Consider the following 27,276-nt stretch of genomic DNA (forward strand, 5'->3'; position numbering starts at 1 on the left):
GCGAGAAGAGCGCTGTGTCGGTGGTTTTTCTCCTCAGTCGGCAGGTCGTGACAGCAGGTATACGGTCGTGAATAAGGCAGGTCGTGAGGCAAGTATACGGTCTTTACGTTCTCTAGAAGCAATGGGCACAGGACTCCGTCTATAGAACTACTCAATTGTAGCAGACTATTTGTCTCATACATAGCGAGTAACCGACCGCGCAAAATACAGCAAGAGGGGTAAAAAGAAGGAAAGGACAGAGCGACTGTGCTCCATCCTGTCTATCTTTCATTTCCATCATGTCTTCTTGAAGTATTTTGCGCAGTACTTTACTCGCTCAGGACTCCGTCGTCCTGTTTTCAACGGGATAATCCAGCTTGCGAGATATCTTGCACGGAGAATTTTAAGCGTCACCTTTGAACAATTTGCTAATTCACAATTTCAGGCTCTACCGAATGGTAGAAAATTACACGCGGAAAGTCAAACTTCTGGGCAGTTTAGCATGTGGTGGCAAAAAAGTACTGAATGGCAGGTATTACCACGTTTTCTTGAAATACACTAGCAATCACTCGGAAACCGCTGCTAAAGCTGCCTAATTTAATTGATCGCTGTAAAAGGACCACAGCAGAATGAACAGTTGATTGACAACATTTTACCATCACTATCAAATCACTTCTATCAAATGCGCGTTTCCCAATCATACCCTAGTTCTAGTAGCCAATAGTACTTCTCTATAGTCTGACTAGTCTCCATATACCATATGCCCATCCCATTTGATCAGTTTTAATTGCACTGTTTATGTCTAAAATTTAAGCGGACCCTCTGTAACGAAAAGGGGAAGTGGCAAAAATGAATAATGGAGCCCGAATATTCGTCGAGGGAGAATGAAATGCAGCGCTTGCGGTAATGGTTTCTTTGACACATGTCTCTTCTGCATAGACTGCCTTTTATCGTCATGATCCGGCTACTACTTCTCCTGGCATCGCTAGTCACCCTTGGTAAGTGTCCAGCTCTGTTATTATTGAAAATTGTAGAGCGTTCCATAGTATGCTTTCATTAATTAATTGATTTATTCATGGCGTCCTAATTGCAGAGACTTAGGTTTCTTAAATAAATAATGTATTATAGGTTATTTTCACTTCCTTCCTTCTTTGACATTTAGCAAACATAACTTGTTTATTGAGTTTTTGCCTTCTCAAAGGTAGTTAGTGTGTTACAAATAAAACACCTAAATTTTATTTGGAGAATGGCACTTTTCTTTGAAATCGTTTATTTCTCTTTTTTTCACACTGTCTATGCAACCGCAGTCTACATGTCCTCGATAAGGGATTCCAACAGATTTCTTGACATCATTCTCGAAGACAAGATCCCACCACAGATAAGGAGCCTCAAGCATGTTTACCCGTTCGTAAAGGTCCCCGAGTTCAAATTCAAGGTGAGCAGACGACGACGATTTTAATGGAACGGGATGTCAGAGCTCAGGTATCGGTGCTAAAAAGAGTCTCGATAAACAAGACAGGGATAATGCGAAACAAAAGTGGGCGCTTTGCACAAGCAAGCCACAATACCATGCGCATGTAACCTCTATAATTTTCTTGCGTATTTTCTACCAGATAAAGAGCACCGGAATCACGAACAGGGAACTCAAGGTGAAAGTGAAGAACGGAGTGCTTCGCGGACTGGACACTGGTGTTCGTCGAGTTGGAGAGTGTCAACCGCCCGTTCTCATCAGCGGCAATGTCACCATTTCCTGCATACTTGAATTAAAGGGAATCAACGCCTCGTTCATGGTTGAGGTAAGTTATTGCTGTTACAGTCACGACTTGATGGCCTTCTGCAGCACCTGAAGGCCGTAGACTCGAGTGCCAGAAAGTAGACACACTGAGACTTGTCTTGACTTGTCTAGGTACACGTGATGTATATATCAACTCCTGTTTTATGCCTCCCTCTCTATATCTTTCACTAACGCGTTCGTTGGACCATGTGTGCGGTCGAAAAGTAGGCAAAGTATACTTTACTTCCATGCCTTTCCTTCCTTCCCCTCTGTGTCACAGTCTAATGTGCTCACGATACAGAATTCGTGATTTTATTTTCTTTGCAAACTTCTTGCATTTGTAAGAGTAAACCGTATATGCTTGAGTAAAGGCCATTCTCGTGCCACACGCTCAATTTTTCATTCCAAAATTTGACAAAAGGAAAAGAAAAATGTCGAAATATTTGAGAGACCCGCACTCCCCGATTAGAGCTAGTCCAGCCAACTATATTTTCCCCAAAGAGTGTAGGTTTGGGCATGTTGGTATTCCATAACTTTTTAGGTTTTTAGCGCGCAAAAAGGGACGAGAGACAGAGGTACGACGCGGACACAGCGCTGTGTCCGCGTCGTACCTCTGTCTCTCGTCCCTTTTTGTGCGCTAAAAACCTAAAACTTATATTTTCTCGTGAAGCTGATAGCCGAAAGTGTTTGAAAGCATACGGTGATGCGTTCACGCTCAAGGTTGTGGCATACGCCGCACTCCACGGCGAGAAAGTATAGGTGCACAGTGTCAGCGGTCCATACAGAAAGGGGAGTTCACAGGAACGAGTAAATTAATTGTGAAAAAAAATAGAATTCGCTCTTTTGGAACGTAGAGATCACGGGGATCATGTACGGCCGGGAAAGTTGGACCGAAATAGCCAGCCCCCGCCTAAAGGCCACACCTCGTCAAAATTGCGAGAAAACGACAGCGGGGCCCATGTATGCCAAATTACACGAGGGCACTTTCGTGGTACGTTCGTGCAGATTTCAAGACAGAAGGGTAGTTACACGCATAGAAAACACGTGCGAATGAAATGTGCTCTAACACGAAGCGAAACTCGTAACTTCTGTTTCTAATAACTTTTTGTGACGTAACTAAAACTGTATAAGAAACTAATGCTAGTAAACTTATAGCTACCCGTCTTCTTCCTTGTTTTAGCGCACTGTTAGTTGCATTATAACACTTTACCGACTTTTCCCGTTTTATTTACCCCTCGTGATGACATGCCTGGGAAAGCAAATAAGGAGCTCGGAGAAAACTCAGAATTTTTCCGTGCTTATGTGATTGTGTGTTTGTTTGTTTCCATCCATATATACAGTAGTCAAGTAAGCAAGAACGTCAACACGCAGTCCTTCTTATTTATCCCATAAGTACGGCTCTTTAAACAGTTTGGATTCAGACTCTTCAGCTTACTTCGTGCTGTATAATATCAGCTAAATCTTGGCTTTACTCTCCGTTAAAGATCCTTCGACGATGGTACTTAACAAGCAGCACTGAGAGTGGTTCAGGCCAGCGCTAAGTGACACTTTATGTAAAACGAGTTTTCCTGCAGGCCAAATTTTTTGTGCCCGATATGATAAGCGCTATGAGCGGTCAGCCAGGATGACCGACGTTCACGACGGCGTAGTGAACCTCAGACGACCCAAATTTCACGGCAATGAAGTTTCCTGGTAGTAACTTTAAGAATACGCAGTGAACTACAAGAAATTATCTAAGGAGGGGGGTAGTAAATAATCATTCTTTTGCTAACATCGTCCCGTGCGCCTTTTTTAGACTGCACAAGCATATAATTGGGGCGGGATGAGAGGAGGGTTGTGATAAAGTTTTGAAAGCTTGCACAGCTTGACTGGCTCTTCACCTAGTGTGGAAACTGAAGCTGGGCTCTAACAATTAGAAGGAACGGCGCACTCAACCCCTCTGTAGCTGCCTCCCACATGTAGCTTCCTCTGTTGCCGCTGGCATATGTATTGGCCAAAAGAAACCTTGACAGATGTAGCCACATCTGTAAAAAGAAACTATCGTTTCAACGAAGTCGTAAACAGGCAAAACAACAGCTAAATAATATAACGTCCAACTGCACTTCATGCGTGAGAAGCAGCACGTGAAGAGTACCGATAATGAGTGAATTGCTTAAGTATCTAACATTCGCTTCAAACTGACAGAATACTGGTCTCTTTTTTCCCGGTCTAATAGTGTGTGCCTCTTTCTTCTCTATGGAATGAGTACTGTACTTCTGTCTTCCTTGTAGGTGAAGGGCGACACACTTGTGCGAAAGGAGAAAACCGTTCCTGTCAACGTCACCGTTGTGGACACCGTGGGGCACTTTGCGGCTACAGCCTATCCAGGCCGTCCGGGGGCGCTGCGCACTTTTCACATCGAAAAACTGCTCTTCCACACAGTTTCCGACCGGCGCCTCAGTCTGAACCCTGAGCGGCAGCGCAGCTTCAACAGCGAGATGGAACGAAACCTGCACTCTATCATATACGACCTCTTCTATACCGACTACAAGCGCGCCCTGGAAAAAGTTATCGAGTCCATGCCTTTTCCAAGCGCCTGAGCAGAGATTATCAGTTGTTTGATATGCCGAAGCTGGTACTACTTATTGGGCGTCAGTTGTTGTTGTGGCCTGGAAATCTGGCTCACAGTGTGGGTGACGTGTATATCGCCCTTCCCCGTAACATTAGTCTCTTTTCAGTTATCGAAACCCAACGGCGCTATTAGGGCATTCCTGTTGTTTCGAGCTGGTCCTTTTCTGAACAAGGTTCATGACGCATGAATATCACTATAGTGACATCAGCGCTTAACGTCTCGGCAGAACTTGCTGCTACGTTTTCCCAAAGAACTGCGTCAGGTCTGCATTAGATAACTGTGGTAGTTATCATACGAGGCACCATAAAAACCAATGTTTGCTTGTTTCTCTTTCTCCTACACTATACAATATACAAAAGTAATTAGGCTACGAAATGTGCAGGAAACAACATTATTATAAACCAAACAGAATTACTGCAAGTATATATGTCTGCCTTCTATTTTCGTTAGAAGTTGTGCTGATCAATGACACTTAAAAATAAGTAGGTCCTCAGCGAATATTTGCAGTAAAATTGTCGGGCGTCACCATGGCGATAACGTATGATGGCTCGATGAAGCGCGGCGTCTTCATTGTCACGTTGCTTTGTTTGCCGGTGCAGCCGTCGCCTACAGTAATGGCATCGACTCTGGACATTATAACGCGCTGGAAGGAGGCGGTATTGTTGAGCATTAAAGGTTGTGGCCCGCAGTAGCTTGCCACGGTTCTATATAGTCAGGGAGATTGTAGGTCGTGAACAAGGTGAAGACTGATACCGAGTATATTGTGCTGGTGCTATAAAGCGATGTTTGCTTATCTGCTGCTTGCGATCCAAGGATTGCCCTGCGGTTCATGGCACCATGCTACGAGCTTTTGAACATTTTGTATTCTGTTTTGATGCGAAAGCGTAAAATGGCTCATTGAGCGATAAAGCCGGCGTCCCGCGTCTCTAGCAATACCTAAATTCTCATTGGCCGCGACGCCACGTCATGAACGCGCCTCGATGGAGTACCATTGGCCGCGACGCAACGGCACGAGCGGGCATCGACGGAGCAGAGCGGGCGAAAAGGAGCACCTGCCGCGCACCAGGTGTTGCGTGAGGGGAGAGGGCATCGTCGCGACGCCAAACAAAGGCATTGCACCAAATCACCCTCACTCTCGCAAGCCTGTGTTATCCGTGCTGCTCCTTGTCCGCGCAAACTTTCGCCTGCGTTCTAACTGCGCCTCGGTAAGGCCAAATCAAGATGTGCCAAGTGTCTCGACGTGCTCACTTGACCGCGAGTTCATAACTCGCAATACCTCCGAGCGGCGTTCAATAGACATTAATGCTTTAGTATTCACGAGTCACAAGAAGTGCTTAAGTGTCCTCAGATTTATTTTTCTCGTGCAGATATGACTGCTACCCGTGGCTTTTGGAGAATTTAATATTGTGGAGTGTACATACCCTCTCTCGCCAAAGATTATATGATTCTTTGTCATGTTTTTGAAAGAGACGGACTTGGTCAAGTGGCTGTGACAGTGATGTCACGTACCACGCAAGTGGGACGGACTGTAACTGACGATTTGTGTGCTGTGCTATGTGCTCCCTCTCTCTCTCTCTTCTCCCCATCTTTCATCCCCCCCACCCCGCTCCCATGTGTAGGGTAGCAAACGAGTTGAGCTAGACTGGTTAACCTCCCTGACTTTTCTTCTCCACTTTTTCGTTCCTTCCTTCCTTCCTTGTCATGTAGTCGTTGCCTCAGCAACGCGCGCAAGGAAATAGTTCGAAGTTGGTTTAATAATTAGCAAGCCAGCGAGAAAGTGAGAGACGCAGAGACGTATCAGCTTGATCAACATGACAACAAACAATAAATTGAGCCCATATGGTCGTTTGCCGTCGTATTTTCTCATCCATAACATGCTAATAAAACGCAGCTCTGTTCCAAATAGTCCTTCAGACACGTCGTATGCCCAGCAGGCAGACGGTGGCGTTTATTTTCGTAATGCTGAGCCGGCTGTGACTGTAACGTTTGACTGAAGGTGAGATTCAAACGCCTTGATGCATTGAGACGGCAACGGGTGAAAGAAAGCGGGAAGGTACACCGCAGGTGTGAGGTAAAAAAAGTATCATCGTTAATTGTCGTAAGAATGTCGAGAAAATAAAACGATTACTTGTACCTCAATATACAATCGCGTTGTTTTTATCGCATCACACAGGCTTTCCCTTAAAATGGCTGGGTATCTGCGTGCATTGAAGCACCTTCCCACCCACCAAACAATAACATTAGCTAGCAGTTGGCAGGATCACGCAACTTCCATTGGGCTCGTTGTTGCAGAACTATGCACCGCGTCGCTACGCCATCGTGCAGGAGATGCCTCGTATCAAAGCCTCCTAGATAGCACAAGTCCGGTGTACTCCTATTCGTGACGTCACGCTACCTTGCTCGAATACCATAGAATCTAATGGGTAAGCCGCGCTGATTTTTATATCACGGCATTCGTCACGCCAGGACTGGCAACGAAAATTTCGTTTGAATTAGCATGACGTCCTAAAGCAGAGTGCACTGGCGTGCTATCTAGGAGGCATTGCTCGCATACCGTTTTTTTTTATTGAAATGAATATTAAGAGAGGTTCGCGCCTTTATGGTGGCACCGGCTACTCCTTGTCACTTGGCAAAGGAAACAAATTTGCGTAAAAAGGGAGAATAGCGACACGAAATATGGCACTCAGTAGAACACTGGATGGATAAAAAATATACAGCCCAACAGTACATGAGTCGCAAAGTTCTGTGCATTAGTTCAGTCCACGTACGCATATATGAAGTCAGATATTTTGAACAGCCGAAGCACACAACACATGTAATGCACTGCAAGTACAGAACAGAATTATGCATATTGCGTAAAAGTTGCGATCACCACATAAACCAATTATGAACCACGAACAACGTTTGTGTTACCCATTTAGCGTATGCGGATCATCTGATACCTAATATTTTCCCAAAATGTTGGTGTCCTCTAAAAACTTTTTCAGAGCAAGAAGCGCTCTTCTTTAAGGCCCGCAGTTGGCCATGGGCCAAGTATCTTTTTTAGAGTGACGGGTGAGGAGCGAGGGCTGCACGACCCTTCTTTTTTACCTTAATTAAAGATGGCAAGGCACCTTCGTTGAAGAACCGCACTTGACACGCATATCCCATTTCTTCGTAATAAATATTACTTGGTTATGTGAAGCACATGATCCTCCTAATTTGGCAAGGCACAATCAAGCATATTAATGTTTCCGGAGACGGGAGGTGAAGGGGCAAGGTGTTTCAAGCACGGAGAGAAAATGGACAATGCTGTCGCCGAATCCTGTATGGCGCTGAGCCGTGCTCGCTGCTGGGAAATGGAAATAACGCCTCTGTCTTTTGTGGAAGCTCCTTCTCTCTAACTTTCGAGTGCTTAAGGAAAAGCGTAGAGACGCTCTAACATCGGCTACTTCACTTTAACCTGTTCGCAGCAGCCCGTCAAATACTTTTCGACGCGTACACCGCTCTTGGCTATATTAAGCGGAATTCATTACTCTGCAGAAATTAGCAGCGTCATCTTTTTGCATCTTTGGAACCAGCTGCGAGCTCCTCGGATGAGTGGCTTCAAGTCTTGCTTAATGATCAATGGTCGGACTTTTTCGGTAAAAGGTCTATCAGTGTAAGCTTTATAATAACCTGCTAATTACTACCTCGAATCATTTTGAATTGTATTCATTTGGGTTAAAGCTATTCTGAGAACGTTGCTTAACTGTACCAAAAGCCCACAGTGTACCACTGCCCCTTGTAATGCGCGCACACGCCGGATCATCCCCCAATTCCTCTACCCACATTATATTTATTGGGAGGCTTCACTTACCTTGAACACAGGAGCAGCGACGGCTCTTTCAGTGGCCACGAGGAGTGGCACAAGCCAATAGGGCCCTAGAGTAAGGGATCCGGAACCTAGAATAATGCTATCCCACCACATTATACAAATAAATATTTCCCACTTTCCCTCCCGTTTGTAAAAGAATTTCGAACGCAGTTCCTGAATAACCGAGTATATCTTGTTTTACTGCAGTCACGTTCCTCTGGAAAAAGAGGTATAGGCTTCAATCTGAATATGATATCCGCATATAATCAAACAAAATCCCCCGTCGACACACCACCAGCGGGAAACTGCACTCAGCATGTCTGCCAAGGTCGATACTTGGCAATTAGCGCTGCACAGTTTCCATCGCATATGACTCGGCAATGCAAACATTGACTTTCCGTGGCTGCATAGCGCTCGCAAGGTATGGACAGCTGCCGCGAGCGATCGCGAGACGATGGCACGGCCATGGGACGTCGCTTAAAAGCTCTTTCCACGCACGCGCTCGCGGGGTAAGCCGGCGCAGCTTCAACACCGAAACAATTATGCTGCCTTCAGTAAGTCTCGCACTGCTCGTCGTCTCTTTCGTCGATAGAAATGGCGTGTACGCGAACCCGAAGACAATGAAGGATGACTTCAATCCCTTGAAGGTAAGCCACTCAGCTTACTGCGCAAATTTATTGGGGTCTCAACACAATAAATACAAGCAGGAGCTAGAAACCACGTGAAGCAGTACTTATACGTACTATTAAGAAAAATACGTACTTTTACCAAGTCACCTTGGATGACATAAAAAAAGGGGGCTGGAAAAGGAATGAACTGAAAACTAGTTCCCGCGGTGCCTGTTATGGCAATGCTTACGCTAGACATGGGTAAAACGTAACCTTTTCATCCCATTAAAAATTATTTAGTAAAAGGAGAGTATGTTGAACGAGTTGGAGACGGAGAAAGTGTCTACGTGCACTGGAATGGGGTATCTTGATTGGAAACTGCACGACTTACACTAAAGAATGACCTATCTATATGTCGCCGGTGAGAAGAGGTTTATTTGCGGCTCCTAATGCAAAGGAATGCGACAGGGAACGGCGAGACAGCCCGAAGCCCTGTCCAAAAAGACGCCAGCAATCAACTGCACGAGCCGAGCCGAGCCGCGCGTTGGCGATGCGGCTGTGCCGCGAGACGCGTCTTCTTATTTACACCGGTAATATATAGAGAAAGCCCCCTGTACATAGGGAATTAAAATTAGCGAGGAATATTAGGTTATGTGAAGCGTGATGTGCGGGCAGGGTTAGAAAGGTTTTCGTTCATTAGCGCACGTGTTTGTGTGGTTTATTGTTCGTCCATGTCTCAACAAGTGAGCTGATCTTAGAATAATAATGACCGGCCAGCTAGCGCATCAACACCTCCGGAGTGATTAGGCGTGCAGTGGTAGATTACCAAATTTATATGGATGTCACATTGGAGTTTCGCGGTTTTTTCAACCATGCGTCGTTTGAGAACTGTCGCGTGTACAGCGACAAAATTAAATAGAAGCGTGCTTTTGGAGAAACACACCGAATTATTTTTGAAGTATTGTGTGTTTTGCGCGTACCACAGAACGATATCATATTTGCATTAATTTAGAAGCTTACTTAGGCTTCTAAAGCTTTTGCCATTTATGGAGTAAGCGATGTATCAAAACGATACTTTCTATGAATACAGTTTGTGTTATGAGACAAATTAAACATAGCCGTAAGTGTATTTGAGGCGCCGCAGGAAATTTCTAAATTGTCCTTTACTTTAAAGCGCTGCTTCGACCAATGCATTACAAATTGACGTTGTTGCTGTAAGCAAACGGCTCACTGGAGTATATTTTTTAGCGTTCGCGAACGAATGTAAATGCCTTAAGTGTGCAAATAGCGTGGTCCTCACAGTTCATGCTCTGTACGTTATCGTGTTCCTGTGACTTATATACGATATGTTAACGTATTGTGAGTATCACGTGCATATGTGTTAAAGAACGCTAAGAAATCGCATTGTCAGACATGGCAGTAGCCGCGGTTACATAGCGCATACATCGCAGCGCTAGATACAGCGCAGAAACAGGCAAACGATGAATAATATGGACAGACACAAGCGCTGGCTTCCAACTTGCAAGCGCCAATTTGGATGACAGCGTGTGAGTCCATCCCTGCAATTTGTACCTTGTCTTTTCATGCGCTTTAGTCGCACAACAGGATCAAGAGCTAGCCTATTCTTATATCTTGTGTATCTCGCTATTGTTGTTCGTCTATAAATGACAAATAATTCCTCAAATGGTTAATAAATGCGGCAGATGGAGCTTGCACTTCCTCTTATCTGATCTGAATCGCGATTTAAGGAGTTAAGCAATTGAGTACGGCCAGTCACAACAGGGCGGTAAAGAGAGCTTTGTTATCCTAACATAGTTCACGACACCATCATAATTTAATATCACTAAAAAGGTTTCAGGGGCTTGGAGTTCTACAAATAGATCCTGTACCTTTGCTAAGGGAGCCAGTGTTAGGTTCAAAACACGATTTCTTTTTCTTTTCGCAACAGCGTGCAGAAGGTATGCATTGATTCATCAATTTAATTTTTCAAATCTACTTGCAGTTCAAGGGCAAATGGTGGGTGGATAGCTTCAGTCAAGCTATCTACGGAGACACAGATCGCTGCGCCCATTTCACAATTGACAAAGACCACGACGATGTCTACAAAATCAAGGCGGAATACATCGACACTGAGTGAGATTCTGACCTTAGTGGCAAAGCTATAAGCATAAGAGTGTGCCAATTTTCTCAAAAAACTCTGATAACTGTAATCGCCTCTCGTGCTATAGACATGATTGAAAAATCGGAGTTTAACTATTGAAGCGAAGCAGGCTGTAGTTACGCATTCTGGTGGGGTCAGAATGCAAGAACGCTCAAGTACCATGCATTATGTGCACGATGAAGAAACCCAGGCGGTAAAAATTAAGCTGGAGTCCCCCACTATGGTGGTCGTCATAATCTGATCGAAGTTGGGGTGCGTAGTATTTCGGGATTTAGTTTTATTTTTACTGAAAGAGGGCGTAATGCATGCTAAACCGGCGTGTGCCAGGCATACAAGATATGCGACGACGTTTAGATGACGCCAGCGCTTCAGCGTACCTAGCGGCACGTTGCTGGAGAGCAAAATATCGCGATTGGATTGAGATAAAGATAAAGCATTTTTGTAAATGGCGTAGCATGCTTTTGGTAAGCGTGTACATGAATCTAGTTGCTTTAGCACAAAGCGTACGAGCAAAAAGAAAAAATGAAACAATAGGAAAGCGAGCATTTTTTTGTAATGGTGCTGCTTTTCCTTTTTGAGCACAGCAACGAACTTGTGGAAATGAGCGTCGATGTCAAAGAAGATGACCGGCATCCTTCAAGGTTCATACTGAAGATCAACGGTAAATATTTGAGCTTTAAAGCAACGTCAGCTGTCCTTTGTACCAAAAGAATTCTATCTTTTTGTCCTCGAAGAATACTTGCCATAACTAAATACGCACTCTTTACGAATCCGCTGCCCTCTCTCTACAGTATTTGCACTGTTATTGGCAAGGACCCAAGTGCCCGTACGTTTGTTGCTGACAGGTCTTGCTACCCTGTGCAGAAGTGCAGGGCTTTCGTAAATGTCTCACCTCCTGATGCTTGCCCGCTGCAACACTTGCTGCGCATTATGAACCTGCAGAATAAGGGATATTTTTTTTCAGCGAAGCTGTATACCTCTACCGTCCAAGGAAATTTTCGTGTCGTTGTAAGCAAAAAACTCTCCATACGTGGGCTGGTCCAGGAGATAGTACAATGCTGGGCTGACCCGCGGCGAAGGTGAAGCAGGCGTTAGGCACTCCCCATACGTGGGCCGATCCCGTAGATAGTGCAATGCCGGGCCAACCTGCGGCGAAGGTGAGGCAGACGTTAAGCACTCCCCATACGTGGGCCGATCCCGAATAAAATGCAATGCTGGGCCGCCCCACGGCGGACGTTGGGCGGCCCGGCATTGTCTATCCTTCTTCACAGAGTGGAAGCGCACTGAGATATTTTTTTTTAATTTGCGGAAGTACTAAGGTTTGCCATAGTACGTGTTCATGCACAAAAAGGGGGCCTTGTTGTGGTGCTGCTCTGTAATCATTTTCTACCACTGCATTGTTCTTTTTTAAGACGGCTATGCCAAGGCTCGGCCTTTAAATCACTGTGGTAGTGGTTTTCATTCTGTTCTTCAGAGAAAGGCACTGTTAGAAATACTGCGCCGCAGGTTGCACCATGCCTAGCTTTCAGTCACAACTCCTACGTGTTCCTAGCATTAGATTTGACAAGAAAATGCGGCTACCTGAAAGAGGTGACTTACCGAAACCTAGTAAGTGTCAGGCGTGTTTTTCCACCTGTATATTTTGGGCGTTTAGGTTTTGCCGTACCGGCTAGCATTAATCAGGTTAACACTGAGTGGTCACAAGAACAAAACGTTTATTTTCTACTTTTGAAGCAGGTCAAGCGGCAGTCCTCTTTGCACGGAATTGCTCAATTGAATTGAATTCAATTCAATTTTATTCACAACACACATACAACGTTGTGTTGAAGGCTCCCCCGGCAAGAAAGCTGTAAGCGTACAGCTAGACGGATGCCAGGGGGGCCAATAATCGGCAGTAGGGACAATACATTGATAATACTATTAAATGAGAATACATGAAGTCACATCAATAAATCTTTATATCTATACTACAAGTGATACAATTACATATGTTCTATGCTTTTTAATATGTGCAAATACATGCACTACATACTAGATGCACTAATCACACATACGAGTAATATATATTATTAGATAAATAACGCCATAAAATACGCGAAGTGTTTTATATACTGCTGGTACTCCGACATACGAGCAGGGATTCAAACAATAAAGCAGCCTTTCCCAATTTTAACAATTAAGGATTCATTGTCAAAAGTAAAACTCAATACCAGCAGTCCTTGCTCTCGCATGTAGCTCAAGTAAACTGACGACCTGCGATCATTCATTCAGCTGATGTCATCATGGAGACGGCCATTATCGACACCGACTACGACAACTGGGCTGTTGTCTGGGCCAAGAGCGGAACAGCGGGTACTGTGCGTTCATCTATGACTTGAAATATTTTTAGCTTTGTTTATATGGCTTTTTCTTTTATCGAAACGAATGAAAGACATTGTTGTACGTATATTCCATGTACCTATTCCAGCTGCATACCACGTTGTGACCCGAAAACCGAACGCCGAAGATCAGTTCCTACCGGCAATTCAAGCTGCCCTGGACAAGGAAGGCTTGAAGAAAGATGATTTCAAGAAAGTGCCCAACATGGACTGCTCGAAGAAGGACACAATATGATTGACAGAGAGCAAGTAAATATGCCACAAAAATAAAGCCTTTCGTCTTTTTCTCTTCTGTACTACATCGGAATGCCGAGCAGAGGCATCCCTAAGTACTATTGTTGATTGTTGATGTTGGCAAAGAGAGAAAGATAGACAGAAACACATTATTGTTGACAGCTAACAGCTGCGAGCTTGCGAAAAATATTGCATCGCATTTTATTTTAGTAAGACCTTGTATGTGCTTTATACGTGGACAGAGGGGTCGAAACCCAAGTGAAAGACGCCATTAAGCTGAAAAATCTTTACCGGGAACTAATTTGAAATTTGCAAGAACCTGAACATTTCAAGGGTAACCAAAGGAAGCGATGGCTGAACTACAGGGACGCCAGTAGTTCCTGTATTGCTCTTAAAGCGAAGCTTTCTTTGCCTCTTCTTCCAACTTTACGGGCCCTGCTGCTGTGGTGGTCTTGCCGTGCGTGCAGCTGGGTTTCTTGGAACACCACCAGATGGCGCTCGCTTCCTGGTCTGAAACAGCGCTAAAAAATCGGGTGTTATGGTATTCAATGAAAACAGTGAACAGACAGTGTCAAATCAGGGCCAGGAAACACCTCGGCTAAAGCAACATAAATACCTTGGTATATGGATAAACGAAGGCGATAGATATTTGGAAACACAGGGAAAAAACAATAACAGTAAAGGGGAAGAGAAATGCGGCCATAAGAAACAAAGAGCGCTATTGGTATACAATAGGTACGTGGTGCTCCAGGGTATGTGGGAAGATGTAATGGTTCCAGGACTTACGTTTGGAAATGCGGTTGTTTGCTTGAAAGCAGGGGTAGAATCAAGACTCGATGGCTGCCAAAGGTCAGTGGGACGCCTCGCATTGGGCACTTACGGGAAGGCTAAAACAGAAGCTGCGCAGAGTGATAGAGCTGCACAAGTTTTGAAGTGAGAGAAGCTCACAGCAAAATTGATTATGAATTGATTATGATTATGATTGGTTATGATTGAATACACTTAATGCATAGAATTTTGTGATGAACTGAAAAGCTTTTGTTATATGATAGGTATGGGACACTATGTTCTTTATAACCAAAATTTTGTTTTAGACCTGCCATTCTTATGCACTCCAACATTTTACTTTAGTCTTCTTTATTTATTTTTTTATTCATTTTCCTCTTCTTTTGTTAGTTTTATCTAGCTTCACAATATTGCTTACTGTCGATATATTGTTGTCTATTAATATCTTCATTTACTTAATACCTTCACTTACAAGGTAACGTTGTTATTTGTACCGCCGCCCTCACGCAATACTCCTTTCTGGAGCCTGTGAGGTATATGAAATAAATAAATAAATGAAATAAATATGTGTTTTTCATTATTTATCATTTCTGTAATTGTACTGATTCAGTTGGTGTTTCTTGCCAATGGAACTTTTATGTTAACGATGAAAGGAAGTCCCAATTCAGTTTTTACTATGGGACCTCCTTCTGTATACCTCTATCTGTAATGTAACTTTATGTAATAATAAAAATTGATTGATTGACTGATGGATGGATGGATGGATGGATGGATGGATGGATGGATGGATGGATGGATGGATGGATGGATGGATGGATGGATGGATGGATGGGTGGATGGATGGATGGATGGATGGAGGGACGGACGGACGGACGGACGGATGGACGGATGGATGGATGGATTCATCCATCCATCCATCCATCCATCCATGTTCGCCGCCGCCGCCGCGGTAGCGTTTCACAGTTTGTGCGTGTGTCACGTGCTGTGCTTGATTTCCTGTGCGACGAACATGAAGGTGATGGGCTGTGGAGGTCGCGTGCTGGCTGGGATAGTGTAAACATTACAATCGTCCATAGCCGGAAGAGAGCGCTTGGAGCTGGCCTCTCAACAGTGTGCTGGCCACGTATGCAGATGGAGCAAGTAAACACGAACGAGCAAAATGGCTCCAAAGCTTGCGCTCAGAGTCGAGCGCAGCCAGGCCCGAAGGAAGCGCGTCGCGCGGCAGAGGAGCGTATTCACTACGCAGCAAAACGTGGTGGACGCCGAGAATGTATGTATACAATATATAAATACAATTATAATAATTACTTGAATTACACAGAGCCTCGTATTACAATTAAGGTTTAACGCTTCTGCCACGATGGGATGTGTCATGTGAGCCAGTGATAATGCTCAACCCTCTCAGATATTATGAACAATGACGCACGAGAACGACTCAACCAAACACGTGTCCCTTTGTGTTCTGTGGAATACGCAGGCAAACAGCAGTAGTGCACGCAAGGTAACGTTTAACATCAACTCACCACTCTCGTATTTGACTAAACGCTGAAGAAATTATACATCGGCCACCAACATCACCGCTAACTATCGCCAATCAAAGCAAACACCATGCGAAGCTTCACTTAAATCGGTTCCCACAGTACATGGGAGTGAAAACTTTATTGCAAATGTCCGGCGATTCGGGCGGGGTGGGGCCATAAACACCCCAGCCTAGGTGACGGCCTCGAGTCCTTGGACTCGGGCGGCTTTCTCGGCCTGCCGGACGGCCCACAGTTGATCGGCTAGGTCGTGACTGAGCAGGGCCGCCTCCCAACGCGACCCTCGGTTCGAGACTGCCGTTTCTATCCCGTTCGTCGGGGACTCCTGCTGCTCGCTACCGGTGCATGCCCACAGCATGTGCTGCAGCGTCGCTCTGGTTCCGCACGCTTTACAGTCGTCGGACGGATAAATGTCGGGGTAGGAGAGGTGAAGGATCGCCGCGTTCGGATATGTGTGTGTCTGCAATTGCCTCCAGGCAACCGCCTGTTTCTTGTTTAGTTTGGCGTGCGGTCTGTTCAATCTGTAGTGTTGCGTGATGTCTCTGAAAGTGGTCATGCGATCCCCCCAGGTCCACTCCCGCATCGCTCTCGCGGTGGGCGAGACGTCGGTATTGCCGGCGGGCGCCACGGCTCGGCATGTAAGTCCTCGAGCCGTGGCGTGGGCCGTCTCGTTTCCCGGGAGCGGAGGGTCCGTGTGGGCGGGGGTCCATACGAGGAAACGGTCGTTTTAACGGCAAATATTGCCCTGTTGAATTTCGAGAATGCGGGCCGCTTCCCGGGAGATCCGGCCGCTAGCGTAGTTGCGTATCGCTGCCTGTGAGTCGCTTATTATCACCTCGGCGTCCGTGGTGGCTACCGCGAGGGCTATCGCTGCTTCCTCGGTCGGCCGCCTCTGTCTCTTCCGTGCGTATCGTCGCGCTCGCGACGCAAGTTCCGCTGTGGTACGTGATTGCGACCGCGAAACCACGTCGCCGCTCGTAACGGGCCGCATCTACGTAAACAGTTTCTTTGTTGTTGCCGTATTTCTTTTGCAAGTCTCGCGCGCGCCTGTTGTGCCGGCCAACGTGATGCGTCGGGTGCATGTTCTTGGGCAACGGCGAAACGGCGATGCGCTCGCGAATCGGTGTGGGTATCGCGACCTTTTCGCCCTGCTGCGTGTGGTAGCTGATGCCCAGCGTCTCGAGGATGTGTCGTCCGGTTCTGATTTTTGCCAAACGCTCGTACTGCGCGACGTTGTGCGCTTCTATTATCTCGTCTAAGGTATTGTGTAAACCCAGTTCGAGAAACTTATCCGTGCTGGTATTGAGCGGCAATCCTATGGCACGTTTGTACGCCTTGCGGATGAGGCGGTCTAGTTTCGTTCGTGCGGCCACCTGCCACTTGAGGTAGGAGGCGGCGTACTTTATGTGACTAATTACGAACGCCTGTACCAGGCGGATCGTATTGCTTTCTTTTATTCCACTACGTCTGTTCGTACGCAATACGTTTCAGTAACCGGATCGTTTCATCGACCGCACGCTCTAGTCTGCGTACGGTTTCGCCGTTGTGGCGATTGGCTGACAGGTGTAAGCCCAGTACCCTAATGTTGTGAACATGCGGGTTAACGATGCCGTCCGATGTGAGTACTCTAATTTCTCTATCTGCGCGCTCGGATGCGGAATCGGCGTTCTTGGGTTTGCGGCCCCTGCGCGTGGGTCTGTAAAGCAGGAGCTCCGATTTGGCCGCGGAGCATTCGAGGCCCGTATCGCGCAGATACTCCTGCACCGCGTCGACAGCCGCCTGTAAGGTTTGCTCTACGTGGCCGTCATTTCCCTCAGCAACCCAGAGCATGATGTCATCGGTGTACAAGCTGTGATGGAGGCCTTCTGTCTCTGCCAGTTTCTGGGGTAACCCGAGAAGCACGACGTTAAAGAGCATGGGCGAGATGACGGAGCCCTGCGGCGTGCCCGTGCCACCTATGTCTATGTCTTGCGATTCCAGTCCGCCGAGCACTATGCGGGCATAGCGACCCGTATACAAGGAAGTCCCGCACGTATTCGTACGTTCTCTCGCCCAGTCCCAATGCTCGTATGCTTTCAAGTATCACGGCCTGTTTTACGTTGTCGAACGCCTTTTTGAGGTCAAGACTGAGTACTGCTTTTGTGGATCGCGTGGGATTGTCTACGATGTGGTGTTTGAGCTGAATCATGACGTCCTGCGTAGAAAGGCCACGACGGAACCCCAGCATCGTGTGCGGCAGCATGTCTCGGTCCTCGAGGTAGTTGGTAAGGCGAGTGAGATCCGCGTGTTCCATGACTTTGCCGACGTAGGACGTCAGGGATATTGGTCGAAGATTGTCGATCTGTACCCGTTTGCCCGGTTTGGGGATCATAATTATGCGCGCCGTTTTCCACGAGCTCGGTATCGCGCCGGCATTCCAGCACACGTTAATGTAGTCCGTCAGCCGTTCTATCGACTCGTCGTCCAAGTTGCGGAGCATTTTATTGGTTACACCGTCCGGGCCCGACGCCGATTTTCTGTTGAGCTTGTGCAGTACCGCCCTCACCTCTGCTACGCTAAAGTCCTCATCTAGCTGCGCGTTACTCTCCCCTGCGTACGCCGGATGCGCGACGGGGCTAGTTGCCTTGACGTAACGGGTTCGCACGGCTTCTAGAACGTCCGTGGACGTGCCTTCGTAGTCGTGTACTAGCTTGTTGATCTTATGCGCGTGCGCTGATTTGGTCTCCTTAGGTTCCAAGAGATGCCGGAGGAGGTGCCATGTCTTGGCCGTTCCTAGCTGGTTCTCCATACCGTTGCACGTCTCCTCCCATTGCGTTTGGCATACCTGCAATGCGTGGTCTTCTATGTCTCTGTTTAGCCGTGTTATGCGTCTGCGCAGCGTTTGATTGTGTCGTTGACGCTTCCACCTGTCTTGCAGGCTGCGCTTGGCTTCCCACATGTGTAGGAGTTTACTATCTATCTATCACCTTTAGGTGTGCTTCCTGCGGTACTTCCCGCGTTGCCGCTTCAACGTCCCTCCTGAGCGTCGCGGTCCAGCTCTCGATGTCGTCGATTGCCTCGCTGCCGCGATTATGCTCTTTTCGGGCTTTGCGAAACGCGTCCCATTCTACCAGCCGATAGTGGTTGCCCTTGGTGCTGTCCCGACGACCGTGGTGATGGTAGTGCGGTCCCACGTCGACCTGGATCTCGATCACCGAGTGATCGCTACCCAAGTCCTCCTGCGTGTTTTGCCACCGCGCGCCAGCTACGTTCTTCGTAAACGTGAGGTCGGGCGAAGTGTCCGCACATACGCTGTTGCCCTTGCATGTGGCCGCGGAAGGGTCCGTAACCAGCTCCAGCTCCTCATTCTGCGCACCTTCGCACAGGCGCTTACCCTTCGGCGTTTCGTAGTTGTACCCCCACGCCGCGTGAGGCGCGTTGAAATCACCCGCGATGATTAACGGCCCGTCGCCGGCTGCCTCGCTCGCCTTTCGCAGTAACGTGCTAAAGCGGTGTTTGCCTTTGGGTCTACTGTACACGTTCAATACAAACAGGCCACAGTACATGGGATCCGCATAATTTTTTTTATAGGCATATATAATAGCGCATGATCGAGTTCTCTGGTCCGTGCTCATTGCCTGGTATTGTTTCTGAGAAGCAGACCGCACTGAGATTGGATTATATTATGGGCTTAATTTCGGGGCATTTCAATTGCTTTCGCTAGCATTTATTATGTATGACATGTAGTAGTAGTAACTTGTAGCGGGGACATGTAGTAACAACCGGACGCTCGTCTGGTTGACCCCCATACACTTCCTGTCCCCACTGTCTCTGTCTAGTAAAAAATAGCCAGCAGATGTCGATCAAGGGATGTCTCTGGATTCAACCTTTCGAAATGGAGACGTTGGTTTCAATGACATCCCATATCTCGAACACTGTTTAACACTTCAAGCCCTATCTCCTTCTGAACCTCAGAATAGATCTTACATGTTCATTGCTGTTTTGTACCCGTGGCAGGAACGACCAGGGCCTACAAATACAATGTATACCATGATAAATGTTTAGTTAGGAACTTAACTGATGCATAAAATACAAAACAAATCATTATATGAGTACGTGACGTAAACTGTGAATTCAGTATTTAGGCGGTACAGTTCTTTCTTGAAGCGGCCGTCGTCGACGCTTACTGCAATAACTGGGCTAGTGTGTGGGCTAAGACGGGCACCGTATGTACTCGAACCGAGGCAAAGAGTATGAATTTACGCTAAGTTATGGTGTATACAAAAGATATGTTCATTTGAACTTTATTAAGAATAGAGCAGCCAATAAGAGCAGGCGAAATTTTGCCTTTCATGCACCTCTTTACAATGTCGTGGCGTACAGCCAAATGCAAATCAGCTAATCCTCGACTCTGCGATTTAAGGGGCTTTGGACAAGGAAGGCCCCAAGAAATTAACCTTTATGAAAAGTCCACAACACGGATGGCTACGAAAGGACACAATTTAGTAAGAACAAATGAAAAGCAAAGGAACGAGTGTCGAGTGGTCCAGCATGTTTTCTTTTGTATTGCTACGTCCTACTTGAAGATTATGTCGACAGTTGGATTCAGTGGGACGTACAAATAAACGGGGACGTACCCACAACGTGCAATTCGAAGTTCAGACTGAAAATGTTTCGTTTCCTTAAGAGTTCGTCGCGAATTAGCGGCTCTGAACTTGAGTGGCGACGCGTAGCCGCGGAAACGCGGCATCTGCACAAGCGCAACGTTAAAGGGAATTTTTTTCTGAGAACAGGCCAAATACTGCCAATTATTATCAGTATAGTTTATATAGTTTCGGTGACGTTGGTTTATATTTTGCAATAAGAAGCGTGGGAGAGAAGTACACATTTGCTAAACCATTAAAACAAATTAAATTCCTGGCGTTTACGTGCCAAAACTCCGATCCTATTATGAGGCACGCTGTATACTGGTGGACTCCGGATTAAGTCTGACCACCTGATGTTCTTTACCGTGCACCCAATTCAAAGTACAGGAACGCTTTTGCATTGGCTGCCGCGGCCGGGGATCGAACCAGCGACCTCAGCAGCGCAACGTCATAGCCACGGGGTTACCGCGGTGAGTTTGTTAAAAACATTGTTCTGCCGTATTGACATTTCCGGCCACAAACGAACAGCGCAGACAGCTGGATAGTAACTCTGGTATGAAGCCGTGTCGCGGCTGTAAGTATGCGCACTGTCATGTTAACACGTGCCCTTACGGTACGAAGTGCGCATGCTCATATTTGTATCTGTCCCTATATATGCAGCCCCTTGTCTGATAATAAACACACTTTGTTCCCTGCCTCCCGACCGTTCGCATGGTGTCAGAAGTGGAGCGGCGACGCGTTTCGCAAGCCGCGTTCACCACTGTTCTTCCCCGCCACCTCGTCCAGCTGCACCCCTAGCACACTCCAGAGAAAGAAGTATGGCGTCGACAGTTCTATCACCGCCAAAGCCACTGGAAAGTACGGGTGACGCTTACCAGAACTGGATCATCTGCAAAAGTGAGTTTACTCTATTTTCTACGGCGACCGGACTAAGGAAGCAGCCTAAAGAAGTTCAGGCAGCAACACTTCTTGTGACAGTTGGTGAAGAAGCAAGGCGGGTGTTCTATACCTTCAAATTCGCAAATGAGGACGAAAAGCAAGACCTCGATAAGGTCATTGAAAAATTCGAGGCCCACTACAAACCAGTGTAGAATTTAACGTTCAGCGAGTTTCGTTTCGGCTCCCGAGATCAACGTGAGGGCGAATTTTTTAACGAGTGGCTGATCGATATTCAAACTCTTGCTCGCTTGTGTGAATTCGGAGAACTAGAAGACAGATTACTGTACAGTCGAATAATTCTAGGAGTTATAGACAAGGACCTGCAGCAGAAACTTCTGTCTGAAAATCCGTCGTATCCCAAAACAGTGGAAATATGCCGAGCAAGGGAACATGCGAAGGAGCACTTTAAGCAGATCAGGGAGGCAGAAGTAAGCGCAACCGACGAGGCCACCGTACATGCTGTGAAATCAAAGGCAAGCCTTGGAATTTGCTCAAACTGCTCTTACACACACGGAAAAGCAAAGTCAAAGCAAGCAAAAGCAAAGCAAGCCCTGCGCAAGGCAAGCGCTGTAACAAGTGTGGCGACCGAAACCACTTCGCGCGGGCGTGTCGTCAACCAGAAGCGAGACCAGGGGCCAAGCATGTAAGATAAAACAGGTCGAAATGGCCGAGGACGAGGGCTATTTTCTTCAAACCCTCGAAGTCAATGCAATTGATGGCCACGACCGCTGGTCAGCGACTGTCGACATCGCAGGTTCCGTCATACGCTGCAAAATTGATACCAGCGCCAACTGTTGCGTCATGCCCGAAGTGACACTCAGAAACATAACTACGAAGCCAGCACAAGACTGCTGCTCTACGCTACGGTCGCCTTTCGGGCACATAGAAAAGGCGACGAAGAAGATCGAGCTTCAGGTCGCCAGTACAACGCAGTCTACCACGGCGCTATTCTTTATCGTGAAACAAGCGGTTCCTGTTACATTGAGTGGCAAGGTGGCTGAACGCTTAGGGCTGATTGGCCGCATAAACACCGTAGACGCCTTGGAAACTAACGAAATAGTGGAAAGATTTCGAGATGTTTTCCAGGGGCTGGGAGAAATGAAAGACGTAGCCTACCACATGGAGCTGAAACCTGAAGCTCGAGGCGTCGTCAAGCCAGCGCGACGAATCGCCATCGCCCTTCAGGAGCGCGTCCGAGCTGAGCTGGATCGGATGGAGCACGACGGCGTCGTTGCTAAGGTAACAGAGCCGACTTCCCGGTGTAATCACATGGTTGTGGTAGTAAAGAAAGAGAAAACGGCCATGGCTTAGCTTGGTTAAGCCTGGTGATTGCGAAGCAATAGTGTCTGTAGTAATCGCACCGCTGGCACGAGTTGTTGGGGTCTCGGTGCTGACGCCCGTTATTGCCAATGGGTCGCAAGCCCCAAGGGTAGCGTTGGCCTGGCGGCCTGGGGCACTGGAAGCATCCGAAGGTCCCGGCAAAGCAAGAGAAGACTGGTAACAGAACAACTTGTTTATTCTAACATAGCAAAAGAGCGGCCGGTCAGTTCGACCGAAGTGGAGAGACGGGAGAGCACGTAACTCAACAGTACAAATCGGAGCCTCTCTCCTGGCGTCCGGGGGCAGCTGCTCTTATACTTTCGGCGTCGCGGTCCAAAAGGGAAGGTCACGGGATGAAGGTCACGGGATGAAGGTCACGGGATGAAGGTCACGGGATGAAGGTCACGGGACGGCGGAGCATGAGCCCACGACGGCGCGCACGGTCGAGCCGAGAGACATGGTGAGCCGAGTGTAGTGACGCATCGGCAACCCGCCGACGGACAGACCTGTTGGCTCCTCACTTGGGGAGCTCCGCTCCCCGGCTGCCGCGCTTTGACAAGCGTGGGCACACACACACACACGCACACACGAAGACACGTGGCACTGAAACACGCCTGGACACGCTTGGCGGGGAGGCGTTGCGGCGGCGTCGAACGGGCCAAAAATGTCCGCCGCTTTGAACGAAGCCCCGGCGTCCGTTGCATCCGCGCCGGCATTACCGCGCGTTGTAGGCGAAACGTAACATGTCCGTAGCGCCCCTGGTGAGAGGAGCGGGAGTTAGGCCGCCGTTGGTGGCTACCGCCTCGCCTCGCGACGGCGTGAGATGGGGCCCCGTTTCTACACAGCTGGTGTGACGTCACTCTAGGTCATGTGGTGTGACGTCACGCAGCGAGGTCACGCTAAAGGTCAATGGTGCCTACCACCGCCTCGCCACGGAACGGGCTGAAGTGCGACCTAAAGTAGTATTGCTTCGCAATAAAAGTACGCATATGCTTGGACCCATCCGACTTGAATAAGGCTCTTTTAAGAGAGCACTACCACATGCCGACGTTAGAAGATATCCTACCGCGGCTGCATGGAGCGAAATTCTTTTCTACTCTGGATTCATCGTCAGGATTCTGGCAGATTAAGTTAGACGAGCCGAGCTTCCGCTTATGCACTATGAGCACGCCCTACGGGCGATACAGATTCCTGCACATGCCGTTCGGCATCACTTCAGCGCCGGAAATTTTTCAGCGGGTGATGCACCAGGTACTAGAGGGCTTGAGGGGTGTTGACGTCGTTATGGACGACATATTGGTTTGGGGACAGCCACAAGAGCAACACGACAGAAATTTAGTAGCTTTGCTGTCCCGGTGTAGACAACACAGCCTGAAGCTCAATAAGAACAAGTGAAATTTCCTCCAGCCCCAGAGTCCGCTACATGGGCCACATGGGCCACTCCAGAGGGGCTTTGCCTGGACCCGAGCAGAGTCGAAGACATCGTGCAAGTCCCGCCACCACAAAACCGTAAGCAACTGCAAGTTTTCCTCGGCATGATGAACTTCGTGGCTCGGTTTGTCCCTAACATATCCACGTTGTCAGCGCGGGTTCGCGAGTTGTTAAAAAAGGACGTCGCGTGGATCTGGACAGACCAGCAAGAAAACAGCTTTCGTCAGCTTCGAGCGACCCTCACAAAGGCGCCAGTCCTTGCCTATTTTAACCAAGAAAAACCATTGACCTTGTCAGTAGACGCCAGTCAGCATGGCGTAGGAGCAGTTCTTCTACAGGGTGGGCAGCCAGTTGCCTACTCATCCCGTTCGCTAACGGAAGCACAGCAGCGCTACGCGCAGATAGAGAAGGAAACATTAGCAATTCTTCATGGTTGCACAAAATTTCAAGATTATATCTTCGGGCAGTCAGAGGTTACCGTCGAGTCGGATCACAGGCCTCTGGAATCTATATTCAAAAAGCCACTTTTTGAATGCCCGCTACGATTGCAGCGCATGAGGCTTCTTTTGCAAAGATTCCCAATCAAGGTCACGTTCAAGCCAGGCAAGGAGTTATTTCTAGCTGATGCGCTTTCTCGCTTCCCGAGTGCTACAGAACTAACCGACGAGACAGAACAATTTCAAGTCAGCGTTATTTCTTCGCTTCCTGTGTCAGACCAGCAGCTCGAGAGTATTCGGCACGAAACTAACAAAGACGCCAGTATGGCTGAACTGCGCCGTTACTCGAGCACAGAATGGCCGGAAACGAAGAACCATGTGCCGCATGCCCTGCGTCCATACTGGTGTTACCGCAACTAACTGCATGTTGAGGAAGGCCTGCTCCTCAGGACTGAAGTGGAATTCTCCTCAGAAGCGGAAATCTCTGCTTATTGCACGCGTTTCGCGAACTAGCAAAACCAGTGCAGAACAACGCGATAAGGAAAGTACTGAAATGCGAAATCGCGGGTGGTGCAAAGTCAAGCGAAAACGAAACCTTTGAACTGCTCGCGTCGTTCTCAAGGGTAATGCAAATCAATTTTTCTAAATATGAAATAGAAATGTACAAGTAACATTTTCTTTCGTCATACAATGCAATACAATGATGTTTTTATACCAAGTGGATGAGCTAGAGAATTTAAATGAGGTGTGCCTTCGTCATCGGGCGAGTGCTTGAATGTCCCATGTAATGGTGTCCTGCATTTACATCAATTTCTCGTTTACTAAGGCTCTGTTCACAATAATATTGACGCCACCAGCAGTAATCCGTCACATTACTTAATGCTTGCCTTTAGTTCCCCTTAAATTATGCATAGGTAATTTTTGTTTGTGGCGTTATACTCACAGTAAAGGACTATTACTTTGAAGGAAAGCATTCACCTATAACATTGCACCGCAAGGGTGAGTGGAGCCAGCAGGCAGAAGTCTTTAAACTCACGCGCAAGACAATCTATTCGAGTTTGCTTCAACTGCTACACTGGCTGATGCAGCGCACGCTTTTCCTCTGAATTGCTATAACAGCAGACAAGGTAAGCCCTGAAGGTGTGTGCCGCATGCTCGAAGCTGATGATGAAATAAGGCTCTAAGATTGAAGGCAACAGCTAAGATGGCAGCTGCGTACGTAAACGCGTAGACAGTTTTGGGAATGTGCCGTGTATGCTCAGGCAAAACTAGAAAACGAAGCATCGGCTGAGGTATCCTGAAACAGGCGTCACAGCATGTGGTTGAAAGAATGTAGTCATGGGATTACTTGATTGCGTATGGTTTATTGTGAATGACAGAAAAGTTCGATAAAAACACACCAACACAAAGTATCACAAGACAGATGACTCGTAGGCACTTGAGATCGTGTGTCTAGATGTAGAGAAGTGTTGATGCATGAAGGCAGGAGTGAAGAGTTAAACGTATATCACGCTGTCCACTTCATTGAGGCTTGTGGGTGGTGCGATCTCAGCAGGCGTACAGTTGCCCTCCAGTCCGTACCCAGACGTTGCCTTGTACTCTGCGTTAAGAATCGACACGGATAACTTGGCACTTCCGCATGCTGGACTTTAACGATGTAAAGCCAGAGCAGAAACCTCGAGATTGGTAAATCGCTTGAGTGCGGAGGAATATCGGAGGCGTGCCAACATTTATAATTCAATTCCTGAATATTGTGTCAGGCACGTAGAACTGAATGTATATATTTAGCCGATACATGAAAACCTAAAAAAATGTGGGGCCTTAATACAGACGCCATTTTCTTACACCAATAAAAGCATAAATGTGTTTTGGCATCTCGAAATGGCACGAAAGCCGTGCAGCAGTCATATGGATGGGATGGTCAATGCACAACGCAAGAGCTAACTACCGTTATGAGAAGGCGGAATTCTAAATCTATTTAACATTACAAGCGTTTCACTTGAGACCGCACAACGCTATAAAGTATACGTATTGAAAGAGCTACGTAAAATAGGTGTGATGAAGTAAAAACTGAATGCAAACGAGAATATTTTAGTCAGGAATTGGAGTTATGCACAACCAAGAAACAGTAGATATAGCGTGGAACAAGGCATGTAACGCCAGGTGATGGTAATGTTGCGCAGACTCATTTTTACCGTAACCTGAAAGCATGACGATATCTTACAAAGTAGGACTCATACTTACGATACTGGTAGTAGTCGTACACCTCGACGACAGAATTCTGAAGGTTGGACACTTGCAGGTACCTGTTCTCTGTCAGGCTGAAGCACGTTGGCTGAATGGTCAGCTGTAAGACATTGTATGACGATCAGTATGTTTAGAAGTTGTATTTTACTAAGGGTGTGTGTGTAGGAAAGGGTAGCATCACGAGTGACGTCCACCACTCTTAATCTGGCTCAAACAAACACAAACATGCAGGAAGACTTCAGCACTGCCATGCGACAAGTTTTGTGAGAATAATAATGTATTACCGTCTGAAGAATAAGCTGCACTTTGTTGCCGTTCACAACATAGCGCTTGACGACGCCGCTGCTGACAAGCTGCGAAAAGAATTTTCAAT

At 47.2% G+C, this 27,276-nt stretch overlaps 3 protein-coding genes across 6 annotated transcripts in view; 2 read left to right on the plus strand and 1 right to left on the minus strand.

The window, feature by feature from the left end:
* On the plus strand, nucleotides 1-6,510 carry LOC126542237 (salivary anticoagulant protein P23-like). The gene is made up of 5 exons (XM_050189206.3): nucleotides 1-88; nucleotides 919-977; nucleotides 1,287-1,414; nucleotides 1,593-1,775; nucleotides 4,024-6,510. The coding sequence occupies exons 2-5, from the start codon at nucleotides 935-937 to the stop codon at nucleotides 4,330-4,332; spliced, it is 663 nt and encodes a 220-aa protein (XP_050045163.3). The 5' UTR covers nucleotides 1-88; nucleotides 919-934; the 3' UTR covers nucleotides 4,333-6,510.
* Nucleotides 6,511-8,680: 2,170 nt separating this feature from the next.
* Nucleotides 8,681-13,633, plus strand: LOC126542236 (uncharacterized). The gene is made up of 5 exons (XM_050189205.3): nucleotides 8,681-8,846; nucleotides 10,810-10,940; nucleotides 11,553-11,629; nucleotides 13,240-13,320; nucleotides 13,436-13,633. The coding sequence occupies exons 1-5, from the start codon at nucleotides 8,742-8,744 to the stop codon at nucleotides 13,579-13,581; spliced, it is 540 nt and encodes a 179-aa protein (XP_050045162.2). The 5' UTR covers nucleotides 8,681-8,741; the 3' UTR covers nucleotides 13,582-13,633.
* A 12,367-nt stretch (nucleotides 13,634-26,000) lies between these two features.
* LOC126542595 (alpha-2-macroglobulin-like protein 1) overlaps nucleotides 26,001-27,276 on the minus strand; it is a 40,796-nt gene continuing 39,520 nt past the window's right edge. For all 4 annotated transcript variants that reach the window (XM_055077098.2, XM_055077096.2, XM_055077099.2 and 1 more), the window contains exons 32-34: nucleotides 27,188-27,256; nucleotides 26,901-27,003; nucleotides 26,001-26,256 (exon numbers count right to left, since the gene is read on the minus strand). In XM_055077098.2, coding sequence (XP_054933073.2) covers nucleotides 26,153-26,256; nucleotides 26,901-27,003; nucleotides 27,188-27,256 — 276 coding nt within the window. In that variant the 3' untranslated portion in view covers nucleotides 26,001-26,152. The remainder of the gene's footprint in view (nucleotides 26,257-26,900; nucleotides 27,004-27,187; nucleotides 27,257-27,276) is intronic.

Source organism: Dermacentor andersoni, chromosome 2 (assembly GCF_023375885.2).
Source record: "Dermacentor andersoni chromosome 2, qqDerAnde1_hic_scaffold, whole genome shotgun sequence".
Taxonomy (NCBI): Eukaryota; Metazoa; Arthropoda; class Arachnida; order Ixodida; family Ixodidae; genus Dermacentor; species Dermacentor andersoni.